At 52.4% G+C, this 20,131-nt stretch overlaps 1 protein-coding gene across 1 annotated transcript in view; it reads left to right on the forward strand.

Annotated features, from left to right (window-relative positions):
* The window catches only part of OTOG (otogelin), a 90,378-nt gene that overhangs the window by 44,714 nt on the left and 25,533 nt on the right, over positions 1-20,131 (forward strand). The window contains exons 29-39 of the mRNA XM_032595077.1: positions 33-149; positions 1,211-1,367; positions 4,128-4,154; positions 6,631-6,798; positions 10,871-11,149; positions 13,091-13,208; positions 13,879-13,958; positions 14,524-16,319; positions 17,193-17,361; positions 17,676-17,821; positions 18,486-18,575. Of these exons, the coding sequence (XP_032450968.1) occupies positions 33-149; positions 1,211-1,367; positions 4,128-4,154; positions 6,631-6,798; positions 10,871-11,149; positions 13,091-13,208; positions 13,879-13,958; positions 14,524-16,319; positions 17,193-17,361; positions 17,676-17,821; positions 18,486-18,575 (3,147 nt within the window). The remainder of the gene's footprint in view (positions 1-32; positions 150-1,210; positions 1,368-4,127; positions 4,155-6,630; positions 6,799-10,870; positions 11,150-13,090; positions 13,209-13,878; positions 13,959-14,523; positions 16,320-17,192; positions 17,362-17,675; positions 17,822-18,485; positions 18,576-20,131) is intronic.

Here is a 20,131-nt window from a genome sequence, read left to right on the forward strand (position 1 = left end):
GGGGGATCAACAGACGTGTCTTTGCCTCTCAGTGCCCAGATACCCTTGACCCCTGGGACACATGTGTCCTGAATCCTCTCCGGGAACCGTTTGCCAGAAAGGAGTGCAGCATTCTGCTCAGTGAGGTGTTTGAGACCTGCCACCCTGTGGTGAGTGGACCCCAGCCTCAACACTCCTGATTCCCTCCCCCACCTTCCCGGGATCCCTTCCGCTCTCAGAACCCCTGACTCCACAACCCATGCCTCAGAAGAGGCACCTCAGGTCTAGAAAGGAGATCCACCTCTGCCAATTCCCTGCCTCCAGCTAGCTCAGATGAGTCTGCCCTGTTTTCCCAGATTCCCAGATGACCCAGGACAGACAGCCAGACAAACAGCTTCCATGCCCCTCTTTTATTTTGAGAAAGACAGTGGGAGAGGGGCAGATGGAGAGAGAGAGAGAATTTTCTTATTGTTTATTTATTTTGAGAGAGAGAGAGAGAGAGAGAGAGAATATTTTTTTATTGTTGAGAGAGAGAGAAAGAGAGGGTGCGTGTGCATGCGCATGTACACGAGTAGGAGAGAGGGGAGAGAGAATCCCAAGCAGGCTCTGTGCTGTCAGCACAGAACCCCACACAGGACTCAGTCCCACAAACCAAACCATGAGATCATGACCTGAGCCGAAATCAAGAGTGAGATGCTCAATGGACTGAGCCACCCACACACCCCTTCCATGCCTTTTTCAAACCTGTCTCAATCTGGCTCTGATGAGGAAGTCCTTCTGAACAGTGAACAAAAACCCGTTATGCTGTGGCATCGGCCCGCTGCCTGTTCTGCCCTCAGAGGAGACAGAGGGGAGCTGGCGCTTAGCTTCTCATGGTCCCCTCCAGGGCTTTCAAGGCTGCTGTCGGGCTGACCTTGGCTGTCTCTGGCCTTGGCTGGGAGTTCATACCCCACATCTGTTTCTCAGCCACATCCTTAGCCCCTGGATCCAATAGCATAGGCCTGGGGAAGGTGAGAGCCCAGTTCTCAAAAGTAGGATCTGTCTGGGCCATGGAGTTGTTTCCTTCTGAGTTGGCCACCTGTCTGCCCTCACCCCACCCGGGCAGCTCCCCCCGCCCTGTGGCCCCTTCATGTTTTGTACCACTCCCTAAGGCTAAGTGGCATTGGTTGAGAAGCTGAGGAGCTAACATTCAGGAGCTGTCCTCTGACCTCTGACTTCTGACCTCCCTTAGGTCGACGTCACTTGGTTTTACTCAAACTGTCTGACAGACACATGTGGGTGCAACCGGGGTGGTGACTGTGAGTGTTTCTGTGCCAGCGTGTCTGCCTATGCCCACCAGTGCTGTCAGCATGGGGTGGCTGTGGACTGGAGGACCCCACACCTCTGCCGTGAGTATCCAGACCAATCAGCCAAGGTAGGGAGTGGGGACCCCTCTGTGGGCAGGCCCGTGGGGTGCCATCACTCTCTAGTGGCTAGTGTTTATTGAGTACTTGGTGTGTTCCAGGCGCATCCTCCTCAGCTGGATACAGGTTTGCCTGTATCTTTCATTGAATTTTTACAAAACCCTATGAAGTAGGACCATTTATTCCTGTTTTACAGTTGGGGAGCAGGTTAGACAGAGGCAGAGATTAAGTAACACGCTCAAGGTCACATGGGTTAGTGGTCAATCCAGGGCTCATCTTCAGATGGTCTGGCTGCAGACCTGTGCCCTTACCCACTCTACCAGAGGAGTGAGGAACCCCAGGTTTCAGACCCACAGCTGCCATTTGCAAGCTGTGTGGCCTTAACCATTTGCGAATGGCCTTAACAAGTCATTCAGCCTCTCCAGGGCTCAATTTTCTCATCTGAAAAGTAGGAATAGACCTGCCCCACCAGCTTCATTGTGAGGATCAAATGGGATAGTGAATGTAAAAGCCCTTTGTCAGCTAACACACACAGGCCCCATCAGAGGCAGCGCAAGACATCAGTTTATTTAGCGCAATGGTGGTCTGCAAACGCCCTGGGCTGTCTGCTCCTATCCTATAAAAATATTTCCAGCATGCATGCATACATATACATAGATGCATGTACATAAATATACTGTTAGTAGTGTAAATGTATGTCATACAGCAGATACAAAAGTGAATATTTTAAAAATTAAATAAAATATGTAGAAAGTTAAATTATTCATTAACTTATTTTTTATTATTTGTTCCTGCACACCAGTGATCTTCCTGGTGCGTTTATGCCTCACTTTGGGGTGCAGTGGTTATTACACAAGCCCTGGGGCCAGACTCTCTTGGGTTAGCGGTCACCAAGTGGGGTGACCTGGGGCATGTTCTTCACGCTCTGACTCGTAGTCGAGGGCTGAGGGAACCATACCTGCCTTGCAGGGTGCTGTGAGCTGTCAGTGAGATAACACATGTAAAGCCCTTGGCACAGTGCTCTATGCTATTACTGAGGTCGCTGTCATTTTTTATGGGGACATGGGGCCGGCATGTCCTGAGCCCTGAGAGCTCCAGGCAGGATGACCCTAGGAAGAAGATGGAACAGAATCCTCCTTTGGCCTCCCTTTCATCTGTCCATCTTCCTCTGGACCCTCCCACTGCAGATGCTCTGTGGATGCTCAGTGGTCCTCCCTCTATTCCTCAGGTAAAAATCCTTCTTGAAAGAGAAGGGAACACATATTTACAAGTATCTGCTGTGTGCCAGGCCCTGAGCCATCTCCACGTTAACTCACTTGATCTTTAGGGCTAGAGTGAAATAAAGGACACCTCACCTGGGACACAAGATTTAAGGGGCACCAAGATCTCAGTAATGGAGATAAATCACATTTTAAGGTAATTGTTTTAAAAACTCAAACTTAATGCAAAACTCTCTTCGGCTTTGGTGAACAAAAAGTCAAAGTTTTAAGTAATGACAGGATCAATATTATTGATTTTCCCTTCTGACTCAGGATCCAGTGTGGCTCGGCAAGGCACTGTCATTGATCCTGTCCTTATTTAAAATTTTTGATATTTTGTTTATCGTGGGTATTTTTGCATTAACTTCAAAAATTTTTAAACGGTGTGTTAAAATACTATATATCTTAATTACTGAGATTTTTGACGCCCTCTTACATTTTGCACCCAAGGTAAGCATTTGCCTTACCCTAGTCCAGACCTTACAAATCTATGGGGCAGATACTAGTGGTGGTCCCATCTTATAAAGTAGGGCATTAAATTTCAGAAAGGTTGAGTAACTTGTCCCAGTATGCACAGTTGAAGAGTGAGAGAGATGGAATTTGAACTCAGGTCTGACTTTTCCAGACTATCTCCCCCAGACCTGGTACACACTTGAAACCAGAGACTCTGAGATCTAATTCTCTAGTTCAATCTTCTGAGTCAACAAGTGAGGAAAAGTGAGTACTTTCCCATAACCACATGGTGGGTCAATCTAACTGCTAGTGCTCTTTCTAGAGGTCAATGCCAAATGCAGTGGAGTTGGTGGCTCTCTTCAGACCATGCCTACAAGCGAGGGAGAATCCTCCTCAGCTTACCCAAGTGGTTCAGCATGGCCTTGCTTCTGGCTTTAGGTACCCCTGCAAGGTCCCCAGTTTACCCCAATGGACTAAAGAATCCATGTCTCAGGTCCCAGGGCAATAGGCTGTGGTGCTGGGCTAGGCCACTAGAGGGTGCGCTGAGCACACACTTGGAAGAGCTTGTCAAAACCTGATGGAAACTACACCCAGGGACCTGAAGAAGCCTTGGATCTTAGAGGCCCCTGGTTCCCTTCTACCCAAGGTTCTTGAAATACCAATTTGTACCTTGTGCTTGTATTCCTCCAGGACCTGCTATAACATTTCTTATTGGAGTTTCCACTTCTCGATTCTAACCTTGCCCTTTGGGGCCACACAAAACACACCATTCTGTCCAACATTCATTCATTCATTCATTCATTCATTCAATGCATGCTGAGTGCCTACTCTAGGCCAGGTTTTGAGCTTTGTGCTGGGGGTACAGAAAGGAGCCATGGTATTTCCTACACCTTAAGATATATGAATCTAGTGACCATGCCTACATCTTGGAGTTTGGGAGGCAAGCTAAATCTGGGACAGCTGGGATTGCTAGGGGCCATGGCTCTGTCCATCTGTTCCAGGTTTCTCAAAAAGTCTTTTCTCTCTCTTTCAGCGTATGACTGTGACTTCTTTAACAAAGGTAAGCCCGTCTTCCCCAAGTGGAGTCTGGGGGGCTGAGCCACTGCCAGCCCTGCCCTGATGCCATAACAGCATCAGCCATCCTGAGGCCCTGCTGGCCCCAGAAGAGCTGTGACATGGGGCGGGGGGGAACCCCACCATGCAGGGAGAACCCAGACAGTGCAGAGACCACAGGGATGCCCTGGAATTCTGTCCCTAGAAGTTCCTGTGGCCTTTGTCCATAGTCCAGGCTGGGCCAGCTTCCCAGGAGTTGTTCTCACCCAGGATAGCTTCACCAGGAAGTTAAAACCCCATTTGCACAGTGTGCCACCCTGTGGCCTTCACAGTCTAGTTCATCAGGCCCATGGAATATTATCTTGGGTCTCCTGAAGTTTTGAGTGGCAAAGGCAAGTTCAAACTGCTCTTTCTGAGGATGACTGGAGCAAAACCTATAGCTTGGCTTAGACTGTCAGATTCATCTTCAAATTTAGCCAAGGTCCCAGGGTACCAAGATATGCTCCAACTTCTGCATTAGGTAGGGTGAAAACACAGGTCATGACTAAAGACCCAAGGAAGGTTAATGTCCAGCATTAGAGCTCATTACTCAGTTTCATCACTAGGGTCATGGGCAATGGGGTGGGAAGTCAGATCTTGGCAGAGTTAGATGCTTCTCAGGTCCTTGGTATCATTCACATTTGACTTCTGGGCCCAGCTCCATTCTCTGCAGGTACGATGCCATGAGCAGGCCTGTGTGGGTATAGGTCCAAGGCTTTGTCCTCAGTTTCCTGCATTATCAGATTTTGGTCTGTCCCGCTGGCAGAGTATAGCAAGTGAAATTGAGGGGGACAGACTAGAGACCAGGATACCAGTCAGGGGGTCTGCGAGAGGAGAGCTGGACCAGAGTAAAGCATGATAGTGCAGTGACTACAGGCCCTCCAAAATGTTAGCCCTTAGGGACTCCTGATGGCCAGGGGCTTCCTCCTGGCTATGAGGAATCTTTCTTTATAGGAATGAATCTGAAATAGGAGAATTGCAGTCCCTGGGACAGGCAAGGTCTGTCTGACATCAGGCAAAGACATTTCAGCAAGACAGCTCTGAGCAGAGTTTTCTCTCTTCTGTGGCATTTTCGGTGGCAGTAACTGGCAAAGGACAAGCTGTTTCTAGCATCCTCCACCCACTCACCCACCCACCCATCCATTCCTTGCTCTGCTCTTCTACCAACATTTTCTCCGGTCCAGGCCCTTGCTGGGTGTTGGGGAATCAGTGGTCAATGAGGCCTGTCACAGTAGCGTGTTGGCCCATGCTGGCTCTCTAAAACCACTGTGTACTCCTAACTCCACATTCAGTCCGTAGTTTGAAACTGACCACTGGCATGAGTATTCACGCCATGGAAATCAGCGAACGCTACAGATTGGGGTTTTGTTTGTTTGTTTGAAAGCTTATTGTCAGGCATTTAGTAGCACAGTGCTGCCTATTTCCCATCCGGTCCAGGAGACAGACATGGACCCTCCATCATGAGCCTCATCATAAGAGCTGTGATCAGTGTGTGCCTTACTCCGAGGGCTGGGGGAGCGCAGAGGAGGAGGGATGACGTTTGTGTGTGGCGGGAGAGGGTGCAGGGAGAGCTTCGCCAAGGAGGTGACATTTGAGCTGGGCCCCAAAGGTTGAGTAGGCGTTTGCCAGGCACAAAACAGGGAGGACTATTCTGAGTGGGCAGGACAGCATGAGGAGAGGCATGAGGTAGAACACAGCACGGCTTTTTCAAGGAAGAGCCAGAGAAGTTCAGTGTGGCCGGGCAAGGGTGTGAGGAGGTAGGCGGGGGTCCCTGAATTCAATCTGGGCTCTTGGATTCTATCCTAACAGCAATGGGGAGCCATGGATGAGTCCCAGCAGGGAGTGTGACTAGAAAAGTGACTCAGACACCTGTGGGGAGGCAGCACTGGAAGCCAAGGGACACACCAGAGGCAGGGAAGTTGGTTATAAGATTATTGCCAGTTGTCTAGGAAACCCCATGGCCCTTTCCAACCTATAACAACAACTGTAGGCACCTAAGAGACACAAAAATGACACTTTGAGATAAGTAGGTAAACACTAATGTTGAGCCCAAGACTTCCTGGCCTTCCCTCAGGCCTTGCGTGGGCAGAGACCAGGTCTGATGTTAAGTATCAGAGATGACCCTGAATAGAGCAGTGGCTGTGGTACCGGCTCACAGAGAGACATTTGGTGGTGGTAGGTGGGCAGAGGTCTCCCATGGGTGGCCTTGTTCTCAGGCTTCTTGTGAAATTGTTCAGGCACTGTGCAGAGGGGCATTTCCCATCAGGGACTGACAGCCTGGAGTTTACTTCCCTTTTTGTGGAATCGAGCTCCCTGGGATCCAGGGTGAGGGAAGCAACCACGAGTAGCTCTCTTGCACCCTCTCTTTTCTCCACCTTTGGCAGGATGGGAGGTGGGCAAAGGCCCAGGGGGGCAGGGCTCACGACTGGGCCCCTTCTCTCCAGCACTAGGTAAGGGTCCCTACCAACTGGCCAGCTTGGCAGGTGGCAGTGTCCTGGTGGCCACCAAGGCTGCAGGCGGTGCCATAGTCCTAGTGAGTGCAGAGGACGTGGCTCCAGGGGACATTGTGAACTTCCTGCTGACAGCTGCACTGTACAAGGCCAAGGCTCACGGTAAGGCCTATCTCTAACCCCACCCCGGCCCTTGGTGGAGGGAGGCAGTTGCCAGAGGAGGGGAGGATGTTGAGGCCCTAAGCAATCTGCAGTAGCTGAAGAAAAGTGGGGCTTGGACAGGTGCCCCTTTCCCAGTTGAGACAGCCTTTTGGGTCAGGCTGTTAGTCTCTTCAAAGAGGTACCTTCCCTCTTCTCCCTGGAAAAAACAGGGAGGCCAAGGTCCTGATGTACCTTTGTACCTTGCTTTACGTCATTGCCTGTCGTACTCCAGAAAACCCTGATGGCGACAACTGCTACCTCCTCTCCCTCTCCTCCTCCCCTCCTTCCTGCCCTCAGTCCTCTTTCCCCTCTCCTCCTCCTCCTCCTCTTCTTCCCTCTCCACCCCCATCTTTTCCTGCTTCTCCTTCTCTTCCTCTTCCCTTCCCTTCCATCCTTGAGACTGGATAGACTTCAAGTGCCAGAGGGGAGCTGGCTGATGACTCCAGGGGGCTTTCTTCTGTGAATGGAGGCGCAGGCTCTTGATTTGCTCAGGTTACGATCCTGAATTCTGGTCTGGCAGGTTACACAGACTAGGACACACCTGGAACCAGCTGCAGCCTCCCAGGTCTCAGAAGGTCTGCAGACCGGACAAGCTTAGCTTTAGCGGGCATTGCCCTCCCTTAGGAGTTCGGTAATGTTTGAGGAGTGGCAGGAATCTTGCCTGGTGCAGAGAGACCCCTGGATGGTATTTTTGCTGGGCCCTGGGCCAGCCAAGGCCTCAGATGAACCAGTGCCAGGAAGTCTTTTCTTTGGCCATTTGTGTGTGTCCCAGTGTGCACGGTCACTGTGATCAGCATTTCTACCCCCGCATCCTGCTGGCCCCATCTAGTCAGTATCTTCCCAACCACAGGGATGGTCCATGCAGCCTGTCCTGGCATCAGCTGGAGCCATGAACCAAGATGCTTCTCAGAGAGTCCATCCCAATCTAAGGATTTAAGTTCTCAGATTCTCAGGGTCTGCTGTTTATCTAGTTAGGAGAACCTTTCCCCACACCCTCATCCTTGCCTCCCTTCCTCCCTTTCACTGGGCCCTATTCCCAGGCCAGACACAGAGCTGGGTGCTAGGGCATCAGGGATGGAAAAGACACATCCCTGCCCACCAGAAGTCCACAGTCCCATCCAGGAGACAGACATGACATGATCAAAGGCAGTTAACAATGTCTGTGGGAACACTTGGGAGGAGCCCCTAAAGCAGTCTTGGGGAGTCAGGAGAGGCTTCTTAGAGTAAGTGGTGTTCCCTTGAGGGGTGGGAAGAAGCCAGAGAGGGACTTGTAAGCTGGGCTCAGGAGCTGGGCTTTTATTCTGAGGGCAGTGGGAAGCCATGGAAGGGCTTTCAGGAGGAGAGAGACACTCCAGCTCCTGCCCAGCCCCAGGCACAGCTGTGGGTGATGTTCATGGGGGTGTGAGCCAGGGGTACAGTAGGAGGTGCCAAGAGGAATCACGTCACCGCACAAGGAAGCCTGGGACTGGGCCACCCACCACCACCCAAAAGAGAGCACTCCCTCCCTAAACGTTCCTAATCCCCAGGTCCGTGTGTGGTCCTATTTAAAGAAGGGTGTCTTACAACCTTCTAGGTGCAGTAGGTCATCTACTTAGTGGGCATTTTCTGTTCTCCATTTAATATGTTAGTCCAGTAAGAAGTCCAGAGGGGGCGATGATTTTCCAGTGGTTTTATGGGCATGTTAAGCAGAACCCCAGGGTAGCCTGTCCTTGAAGAACATCACTGTGGACAGGATTCCCCAGAGTGAAGAGGCTGTGAAGCCCAGCCTCCACCTCAGTCAGGCCTGGGTCTCCTGGGCAGGTGGGAGCAGGGCCCAGTAAGGACCCAGGTCCCCACACCTACCCTATCCTGTGCTCCTTCCCTTATACTGTACCCAGGGTACTGGACAGCAGAAGAGAATGTGCCTTCTAGGTGAGATCTGGGGCGGCGGCATGGAAGTGGCCTTTGAACTGGGCCTTGAATGATGGAAAAGATTATGATAGGAAGAAATGGAGAGCAGAAAAAGTCACAGAGGGGAAGACTCAGCAATCATTCAGGCCTGAGCCTGTCACTCTTGGGAGTTTTGATGTCCTGTAGAATATATTAAAGGGACACAAGTCATAGCCTGGTGTATCACAGGGGAGGGTCAATTTGACTTGAAGATTTAGGGAGAAGGTTCCTTATTTATTAATAATAGTAGCTCACCCTGCTGTAGCACTTACCATGCACTGGACACTATTCTCGGTGCTTCATAGATACCAACTCATTTAGACCTCAGGGCAGTTTTAGGAGGTAAGGTGCTGTTGTTTTCCCAAGTTACAGATGCGAGAACTGCGGCCCAGAGAAGTTAGGAAATTCACCCAAAGGTGCGTCACTCATTAGTGACAGCAGCCAGTACTTCATCTGAACTGCTGTGCCATGCTGCCTCCCAAACACAGATGTAAAAAGAAATAAAATTTAGCGACTGGGAGGTAGAAGTCACTTGAATGCTTCAGGTAAAACACAAGACTTTTTACCTCAGGGTCTGCGTTCCAGCCTCTCCTCTGTTAAGAGGACTTAAATGGTTGAGAACTTTGATCTAGGCTGAGAGCAGCCTTCACAAAGAAGGAGGGCAAGTCCCCGAGAGGGAAAGTGCCTTGCCTGAGGTCACGCCGAGAACGTGAACAGGGCTGGGCTGGAACACAGCACCCTACCCCTCTGTGCTGCCCTGTGCCAGCTCCTGGATCCCATCCCTGGGGCTGACGGTGCAGAGGTTAAGATCCTGGGCTCTGGCCTTAGCCTGCCTGGGCTCCTAATCCTGCCTCCCTCGTCCACCATCGGTGTGACTCTGGGCCTGGCTTTCCTCATCTGTAAAATGGGAATAACAATATCATCTCCTTCTAACCTCTTATAGATTTTACTTGTTTATTATGTTTGTCCTCCTCCCACTTGAATATAAGCTCCATCCCGGCAGGGATTTTTGTTGGTTTGTTTTTTCTTTTCCCCGTTGTGCCTAGAACAGTGCCTGGCACATGAAGGGCCCTCAGAAAACATGAGCTGCTGAATGAATGAGTTGCTGCCACCTCCCAGGGCGCTCTTGGAATTTAATAAACCAGCAGGTAGAGGGCTTGCTTAGCGTTGTGTCTGGCACATAGTCATTGGTACATAGCAGTTGTTGTTATTACTGTTAACGATGAATCCTTCGTCCATGTGCCTCCTGTCTTCTCACAGCTGCTCAGGGAGGTGTAACAGGAGCTACATGGGCGGGAAGGGAAGACACACGAAGCCCCACGCTAGGTCTTTCACATACACTGTATTGTTTATCCCTCACAAGAGCCTAGGCATGTCAAGTCACTAGCCCACAAGGCAGCCGGCTGTGGTGGGCTGGGACTCCTGGACACCTGCTTGTGGATCTGGGGGCTGACAAAACCTGCAGGGCCCTGTGCAGGGGGTTATCCACCCAGAAACAAGCCCTACTTTCTAGAAATGGGCCTTTGTGGACACGGGAGAGAGGACAGCGGAGACCAATCGTAGGGCTCAGAGCAAGCCCCTTCTCCTCTCGGGTTCACTATTTTCCCATCTGTGGCTTGGACTCGACATACCCCTCAGTCTGCCAGCTCTGACCATCTGGGATTCTGTGTGAAGCAGGACCGAGGTGGGGTCCCTGAAACCTGGCAAATCCCCAAACCCCAGCCTGGCCAATAGAATGTGACTCCTCCGGGGCGGCCGTTTCTGTCAGTCTATTCCCTGCTGCATCCCTAGCATCTAGAATTTCTCCTGGCACACAGAGTGTCCTCAAAATGTTTGCAGAGGAAGAAAGGAGGGAGGAGGGAAGGAAGGTGGGAGGAAGACACCTCCCCGAGGTTTGGCAGCTGGCAGCTTCTCTAACCTTCCACTTCCCTCAGGGAGAGGTGGTGTGCACAGAGGGGCAGCCAGCAGGCAGAAGTCGGTGGGCAGGCATGGAGGAGCAGGGCCCAGCTAATCCACAGGGCGTGTTGCTGTCCTGAGTCTCTGAGGTTCTGCGCCCCATCTGGACCCATCTCTGTGCTCACCTTACCCACCTGGCTCTTTGCAGACCCAGACGTGGTATCCCTGGAGGCAGCGGACAGACCCAACTTCTTCCTCCATGTCACAGCCAATGGGTCTGTGGAGCTGGCTAAGTGGCAGGGCAACGTTGCCTTCCACCACCATGCCTCCTTCTCACTGCACCGGGGGACGTGGCAGGCAGGCCTAGTGGCTCTAGAGTCACTGGCAGAGCCTGGGTCCTTCCTTTATGTGTTGGGGCCCACGCTGGTCCTGCGGCTGTATGAGCACACAGAGGTGTTCCGCCGGGGCACGTTCTTCCGCCTTCTAGGTAGGTGTCCCCCCTGCCATCACCCTCAGCCCCTCATCAGACTGCCCTTCCCACCCTCTCTCACCACACCCTTCCAATCACCCTCAAGAGGCAGAATTCCCACTCTCCTGGCTCAGGGAGACCACCCTTGGGTGCTGCCCCTGAGATGGGATGTGGCCCAACCTCCATGTTGATGGCCTAGGGAGCCTGTGGGCAGTGGGGCTTGGGGCCCAGCCAGCTTCCTGGGTCCTGCCTACACCCACAGGCCGATTACATGGTCTAAAAATAGGGCAGCCTTTGTGGAAGGGAGGCAAGAAGTGCTCCTGGCCACAGCTTGCGTAGCCCACTGGCTCAGGTTTCTTGCTGATGGGGACACATGCTGGCCCTGTGCTTTCAAAGACCGCCCCCTGGGGCACCAGGCTGAGGATCCAGCAGTCTCCCTCTCCCCCGTGGCAGTAATGGGACAGCTCCACACCCTTTCTAGCGGAGACCGATAGGTTCCAGACCTTTGCCATCCCCCTGCCAGGTGGGTCTGCCCCCAAATGCTTGATCACTGCCTAATCACTGCCTAATCCCTGGAGGAAGTGATCACAATTTCTCTACCACTTCAGGCAGACCTCTGTGTCCTGCATGTGGACATGTATGTTTGTGTCTGTGAGGGCACCTCATGCCACATGAATGGATCCATTTACATACATGCATAAATGTATCTCCAGCCAGCCTCCTCATTTATCACCTCCCCTACAAACCAGGCCTGGGCCAGCTCGTTGTTACATTCAGCGGTCATCTGTAGAGTCCACCAATGAACCCCACCCAGGACAGATTCATCACTGGCTGTAATGGCAGGGCTTGTGTCCCTTTCTGGAAGACAGAGTGGAATGAACGCAGGCTTTGAAGCCAGACAGCCTTGGGTTCAAATCCTGACCCTAGTCCTTGGCACTTGGAGGACAGCTCCCCACCATCCAACCCTGTACAATGGGAATATTTGCCTCATAAAATTGTTGTGAGGATTGATTGCATCTCGCGGGTTTTGCTCTGGGCCTGCCTTATGGTAGGTGCTCCCCAAATGTAAGTTCTCAGTTCAGGTCTTAAGGATCTTAGAAAAACAGATTTTCTCCACAGTCATCAGCAGTGTGGGGAAAGGGAGTCGGGAAGGGGCTGCTCCCTCTGGCCTGTTGCAGATCCCACCCACATCTTCCTGCTCAAGCCATGGTTTCAGAGACCAGTCACTTCTGCTAAGATGGTCTGGGGTCTTGTCTGCCTCTGAGTCCCCCATTGCCCAGACTTCCTCTGAGGATTCCTCATCTGTCACACTGGCCACAGGACGTTTTCTGAGGAAATCTCTTCTGGGAGAGTTTAATTTTCCCAGCATCTTCTGTGCCTCAGTTTCCTCACCCATAAAATGGGGGTAAAGATAGTGCTACGTCACAGGATTATTGTGGGGAAATGCTTGTGAGATGTTGAATGTCACATTTGGTGCTGTTCAAGAGTTGGCTGTTGTTTTTGTTATTATTACTATTAATAGCCACCAAGGTCCCAGGGGTGCAGAGCAAGCCTGGCCATCAAGGTCCCAGAGGGGCAGAGCAGCCTTATGGGGAGATCAGAGGTCCCAGCCTTCTCTTTGGCTAACCCTCAAAGCCCAGCTACAACTGCCTGCTCTATAGTGCCCTGCCCTGGGCTTCTTAGCCCCTACACCAAACTCCCAGAGCCCAATCCCAAAGATCCCCCAGGCACCGACCCCGACTCTCAGGAATACAAACTTCCCCTTAGGTTGACTTTTATTTTAGTATATGCTGTCTTATTTTATTTTTCTTTACTTTTCCTACATGCGTCCATTTGTCTCTTCCATGGAGCAGGGTGGGGATGGGCTGAGCTAGGATTACCTCTGTGTTCTGTCACCTGACCCTGAGCTGGTGCCCAGTCTCACTCAGTCTCAGCACTCGGGGTGGGTTGCCTTTCCAGATGCCAAGCCCTCAGGGGCTGCCTACCCCATCTGTGAGTGGCACTACGATGCTTGTGCCAGCCCCTGCTTCCGAACCTGCCGGGACCCACAGGCAGCTAGCTGCCAGGATGTGCCCAGGTGAGGGGGTGTGGAGTCAAGGTGTGTACATCACTGGTTTGAGCACACACACGTGTAAGTGGGCATGTAGTCTGACGGCATAGGCATGAGCACGTCCTGAGGTGTATATGTGTGCTTCCGCATACTTGTGAATGCATGTTTCGTGTGCCGTGTGTATGGGGACGTGCGTATCAGAGCAAACCTGACTTACGTGGGTATATGTGAATATGGATTTGTGCATGATGTGCATAGAGCTGGGCCCTGTGTGTGTCTGTGGGCTCTACACAGCTGTGTGTATGTGCATGTATGTGAGATGCACGTGTCTGGATGTTGGTGCAGCTGTGTGTGCGTGAAGGTGTGTGCGCTGATGTTTTGACATTCTGTGTGAATGCTTTCGAGTCTTGCTGGCGTAACAATGTGCCTAAATGCAGACACTTGTGAGCATGTGTGAGTGTGTGCACAAGTATGTGCATAACCAGGCCTTTTTCGTGTTTCCCTCTTGGTCTGAGGAGAAGGTGTGTGCAAAAGTGTGCAACATGCATGTTTGGGTATATGTGCTCCTGTAACAGTGTCTCTGGAGGTTCATGTCATGTGTGCCATAAGGAGGGATGAAGCGGTGCTCAATCTTAGTGAAAAGAGTCGATGCCCTTCGTATTTCAGACTGCTAACTGGCTCCCTGCTCTGTCCTCAGGGTAGAAGGCTGTGTACCTGCATGCCCCACCCCCAAGGTCCTGGATGAAGTCACACAGAGATGTGTCTACCTGGAGGACTGTGAGTGGCCTAGATTTCTCATCCCCCCCCCCCACTCAGATTTCCTGTAAATCTCTACAGTCGCCTTGACCAATCATGCCCAGAGCCCCCAGGTCCCTGAAGAAGCAGCATCAGTATTGGGGCCTCTGGAAGAGACCCTGGAATAGGCAGGGACCTCATTCAGTCCATTCTCCCCATGGTACAGAGAGAAAAATGAAGCCCAGAGTGGGGAAGGGACTGGCTTGGAATCAGGCAGTAGGAACATGGTACAGACAACCTTAGGCCTGAGGTCTGTTGGCTCTGAGCTCAGGTTTTGGGGCAAGAGTCCAAGGTTGGACTTTGGACTTGAATCCAAGCTCATGTATGGGGCAGAGTCCAGACCTGCTGACTTCTGGGAGTCATCCAGTGCCATGCGGCAGAGGCCCCTGGGTTGGTCAGGCAGCCTGGCTGGACGTTGGAAGCTGCCTTCCCCCATGTTCACCTGAATCGCTGGTTCCAGAGCCCTGTTTTTTTTTTTTACATCCCTGCCCAGTGAAGACTCCCGGGGGCAACAGGCACTTCTGAGCTTCTTCTCTCTCTGCCCCAGGTGTGGAGCCCATGGTTTTGGGTCCCACAGAACCTCTTGGCAATGAGACCCTGCCTCCCAGTCAAGAGCTGCCCACTCCCAGTGACAAGGAGCTGCAGTTTCCACAGGAAGCTCCCGGGGCCCCCTCCCACAAGCCAGCGCTCACTCCAGCTGCCCCACTCACCACAGCCCTGAACCCACCCCTGGTAGCTACTCAGGGGCCAATGCTGTCTCCAGGCCCCACACAGCCCACTCTGCAGCAGCCACTGGAGGTCACTGCATCTAACCTCCCTGTCCGCCCCACAGAGGCCCCAGCCAGCAAGGGAGTGACTGCCAGTCACCTGGCCACCTCCCCTGCCCCAGAATCCTCATCCCTCTCCCTTTCACAGCAGACTCCCACACCTAGCATAGGACCAAGTGCTATGAAGACGACTAGGGTGACTCTGACCTTTGCAGGGAGCCCCAACATCACAGTCTCCTCCCGGTCACCCCCTGCACCTCGCTTCCCACTCATGACCAAAGCTGTGACGGTCCCAGGCCCTGGCTCCTTGACTATTAAGACCACGCCCCTCCAGCCCTTCCCGAGCCTAGAGTTGCCTGCAAGTTCCCCCTCCAGACCTGTGGCTTCCCCTGCAGTGACCTCCAGGCCCCTCACTTCCTTGGGATCCCACAAGGCTTTGCTGACACCTGCAATAACAGAGCCCACGAACAGGACAGGGATCCCTCAGCCCATACAGGCCCAGAGCGTTTCTAGTCCCAGCAGCCCCCTGGCTGAGGCTAGAACAGAAGCAGAACAGGTTCCTGTTAGTCCTCTGGCAACCAAGAGAGTAGAGACGGAGCCACCGACAGAGAAGCAACCTGGGCCCGACCAGCCCCTGGGTATCCCACCATCCTCACTTCCAAGCCCCTTCCCCACTGCCCCACTCCACCCTGCCTGGCACACCACCACAGCCACCAGGCTTCCAGCTCCGCCCCCAAAGACTCCAGCTGCCACCGGCCAGTCCACAGTTGCTCACGGGCTGGGGGTCACACCCTTCGTGTCTCTGGACTCAACTCGGCCACCCCAGCTCCTCTCTGGCCTGCCTCTCGATACCAGCCTGCCCTTGGCCAAGGTGGGCACATCTGCCCCAGTGGCCACGCCCGGGTCCAAGGGTTCTGTCACCACCCCTCTGCTCCCGCAGCAGCAGGCCACATCTCCCCCTATGGCCACAACTCCACCTGCTCAGACACTCAGCTCAGCACCTCCTCTCACCCCCGCTGTGGGCCAGGTAGACCTGCCCCATCACATAACCCCTCAGGCAGTAGGCACGGCACCAGGCCTGTTTCTGGGAGCCACATTGCCAGCCTCTGGAGTCGTGGCCATGACTGAGGGGGCAGCCTCCACAGTATCTGTTGCCCCACAAAAAAGCACCGCAGAGAAGATGGCCATCCTGTCCAAGCAAGTGTCTCTGCCCACCAGGATACATGGCTCTGCCCAGGGGGGGCCCACAGAACTCACACCTGCTGTGGCCCACACTCTTGCTACCTTGGCACCTGAGGCTGACGTCCCCTGGGCTGGCACAGTGCCACTGGTGCCTACATCCTATCCCCTGAGCCGCGTCTCGGCCAGGACCGCCTCCCGAGAGAGCGCACTGGTTCTGCTCCCTCAGCTGCCCGAGGCCCATGGAACCTCGGCTGGACCTCGGCTCCCAGCAGAGCTGGAGGCAGAGGCCACCACCAAGCAGTCTGGGCGCTCGGCCCCAGCCCAGAGCATCGCAGCGAGTTCGGCAGAGACCTTGACAACCACCACTGAGGACAGCACATCTGCCACGTGTGTCGTGAGTGACTTGTCAGGCCCCCCATATGTGGACACTCCATGTGTCTCTCCTCCTGTGCCCCCTGGCTGGGGCACCATCATGCCGTCACATTCCTCATGGCCTGCTCCTGCTTCTCCTTCACTGGCTGCCAGGCTGAAAGATGGGGCTTCAGTCACCCCCCTCACCCTTGCCCCACACTCTGGAGCCTGACAGGTTCTCCAGTCTCCTCTGGGCCCCCGATGTCATAGCAGAGTCCGACCATTCCCCTAGGGCTGATTGGATGACTTAGCGTGACATCCAGAGCATGACAACACGGGCGTGCTAGCATGTGTCTGTTTGTGTCTATGGAGCTACATGGGACTATGTGTGCATAGTGTATGTGTGTGAGACTCAGGGTGAGCCCTCATATGTCAGTGTGTGTGTGTGTGTGTGTGTGTGTGATATTTGGTGTCACAAGACAGTGTGTATGCATTTGTAAGAAAGAGAGATAAAGCAAGATTGTGTGTGAGTGTGTGTGTGTGTGTGTGTGTGTGTGTATGTGTGTGTGCATGCATGGGTATGCTTGGGTTTTTCTGAGTCTAAGCTAGTGTGTCTGCACATCTGTGTACCTGGAGCTCTCTGCAAGGGCCAGACAGATATGCAGAGGTCTCCGGGAGTCAGTTCCCCGACCCCCAATCTCATGCTCAGCCCATCCCCAGGCCCCTGATGGGTATGTTGGGTGCGTGGAGAGTAAGGACACCACTCCCTAGTAGTCTTACTTCTGGGTCCCCTGACCTGCTACAGTCTACATTGGAAAGGGTCTTATTGCCCTTAGGCTTGAGGGTTGGGGTGGGGGAATGAGTGGCTGTGGCACTAGGCTGGGCACTCACGCTGTCCCTCCACCCTGTGCCCCAGCCAATCGCTGAGCAGGACTGCGTCCGCCACATCTGCCTGGAGGGCCAGCTGATCCGAGTGAACCAGTCCCAGCACTGTCCCCAGGGCGCCAAACCCCCTCGCTGTGGGGTCCTGGGCCTCGCAGTGAGGGTGGGCGGGGACCGCTGCTGCCCCGTCTGGGAATGTGCCTGTGAGTCCTGGGATGCACCCGATCCTCCCCCAGTGTGACCTCGGCCCCTTACCTGTGTGCTCCTCAGCCTTAGGGTAACCCTGACCTGACTGCATTCTCCTATGGGAGGGACCTCTTGTCTCTGTGTGACCCCTGACCTGGCAGATTCCCTACTCTTGCAACCTCATCTCTGTGATGCCTGCTCTGAGTGGCTCTCCAGTCCCCAGGGCCTCTCCATCACCCAGGAAAAGGCCAAGAGGCCTGCCCTTTGTTCCTGGGTGGCCTTGGCCCCCAGAAGCATCCATCTATTCTTCTCATCCCTGCCCCTCCCCCAGGCCGATGCTCAATCTTCCCTGACCTAAGCTTCATAACCTTTGATGGGAGCCACGTAGCCCTGTTCAAGGAGGCCATCTACATCCTCACCCAGAGCCCCAACGAAATGGTCACCGTCCATGTCCTTGACTGCAAAAGTGCTAACCTGGTGACTTCCCCCTACTTCCTTTCCTTCTGGGGCCTTGGGATTGACTAGGTTTGGAAGGGGGATTGAGCGGTGAATTGGGTTTTGAGGGATGCCGGAGTTGAGGACAGATGTGTAAACCCCTACAGTATTTCCCTCTGTCAAGGGTCTCTTGGAAGGGATGTGTGGGGAAAGGGTAAGTGGAGTGCACCACCTCCTGGCCCTTCCTGGGGCCTGTGCCATTCCCAGCTTGTCCCAGCTGCCCAGGCCCATGTGGGAGGCACTGAAGTGTAGAGAAGTGGGGATGCCACTCCAGGGCCTGAGGTCAAGAGTGCTGGCTGCAGAGAATCACCTACTAGGATATCCCCATGAGCCAGGTGGAAGGAGGCAGGGTATTTTTTGTTTGTTTTTTCTTCTTCTTCTTCTTCTTCTTCTTCTTCTTCTTCTTCTTCTTCTTCTTCTTCTTCTTCTTCTTCTTCTTCTTTTTTTTTTTTGGTTGGGCTTACAGGAGGTCAGGTAGAACCAGACATGTTCCATGGGATTTTGTGTACCATCTGCACAGCCCCAGTGAGTGCTCCTGGCATATTGAGAGGGGGTGGCCAGGAAAGTTTGCTCACAATGGCTCACCAGGAGAAGCAGACAACAGGCCTGGACTCCCAAGCTGATGAAGGTTGGGCTCTCTCTGCAGGGTCACCTAAACTGGCCCCCGTTCTGTCCGGTGATGCTGAATGTGACTCACTCGACCCATCAGGTCACCATCGACCGTTTCAACCGGAAGGTGAGTGCATCAAAGAGCCAGTATTCCTAGGGCAGCAATCATGGGGACAGGGGAGGGGTCTTGAGGCTTGTTCGTGATTGGGGGCAAGAGTGAGCAGGAACTCGAATGGAAAAGTTATATTTGAAAGTGATTTAATTAAAATATTTGTGGCCACTCTAATGTCAGGGGAGCACAGGTACTGGGAGGAATATTGTAAACGAGAGGAAGTTAGAATGGCAAGAGAGAGAGTGACCTTAAATGATTGTGGTATCTACTTCAGCAGTTTTTATAAAAATATGTGGCCATGTGCAAGTTTTATATAAATATATGGCGATGTTTTTCTAAAAATATATATTTCTAGAGCCCCTTCTGAGAAAGGGACTATCTAAGTGAGGAGCCCTGATTTTAAGCTTCATTAGTTTCACACTAAGCCCACCTCTGCCAAGGAGCTGGCGTTCAACAGCAGCCCACTCTGTGTGGTACCCTCCCAAGGGCCTGCTTTGCTCCTCCCAGCAGGTGGGTCAGAGGGGCTGATGTGTGTCCTCCTGTGGTCCTGACTCTCCCCACCCATTCCTGAGCCAAGACCTGCAGCCCTCCTGTTGGAATCTGCCCTTGAATGCCAGACTTAGGGCCACCACACCCTCTGAAGCTCTCAGGAATGGGAGAAAACTCCTTGGGTTTTATCCCTTAGGTTTTTAAATGTTTCCATTAAAAGAAATTTGAGGTATAACTTACCTACAGTAAAATTCACCCTTGTTAGTGTGCAGTTCTATAAGTTTTAACAAACATCCACAGTCTTGTAACCACCACCATAATCATCACCCCCAGTCATTGCCCTGTGCCACTTTGTTGTCAACCTCTCCCACCTGCTGACAACCGCTGCCTTCTGTCCCTATGCTTTTGGCTTTTCCAGAATGGCATATGCAGGGAACCAGAGTATACGGTGAGATTCTCCCCCATGGCATGTATCAGTAGTCTGTTGTTGTTATTGTTGTAATATTCTGTCATACGGATGTGCCACTATTTGTTTATCCGTTTGCCAGTTGAAAGACATTTGGGCTGCTTCCAGTTTGGGGTGCTAACAAATAAAGATGCCTAAGCATTTGTATAAGGTTTTTTAAATTGAAGTATAGTTAGCATATAATGTTATGTTAGTTTCAGGTGTACAACATAGTGGTTCAACAATTTCATACATTACTCAGTGCTCATCAGTATAAATATAGCTGCCACTTGTCACTGTATGTGATTACAATATTATTGACTGTATTCCTTATGCTGTACTTTTCATTTTCATGACTTATTTATTTTATAACCGGAAGTTTGTACCCCTCAATTCCCTTTATCTATTTCACCCATTCCCCCACCCACCTTCCCTCTGGCAACCACCAGTTTGTTCTCTGTATTTAAGTCTGTTTTAAATCTGTTTTTTTTTTCTTTCTTCCTCTCTTTCTCTCTTTTTTTTTCTTTCTTTCTTTCTTTCTTTCTTTCTTTCTTTCTTTCTTTCTTTCTTCATTTGTTTTGTTTTTCAGATTCCACATTTAAGTGAAATCATGCACCATTTGCTTCTGTGTCTGACT

Source organism: Lynx canadensis, chromosome D1 (genome assembly GCF_007474595.2).
Source record: "Lynx canadensis isolate LIC74 chromosome D1, mLynCan4.pri.v2, whole genome shotgun sequence".
Taxonomy (NCBI): domain Eukaryota; kingdom Metazoa; phylum Chordata; class Mammalia; order Carnivora; family Felidae; genus Lynx; species Lynx canadensis.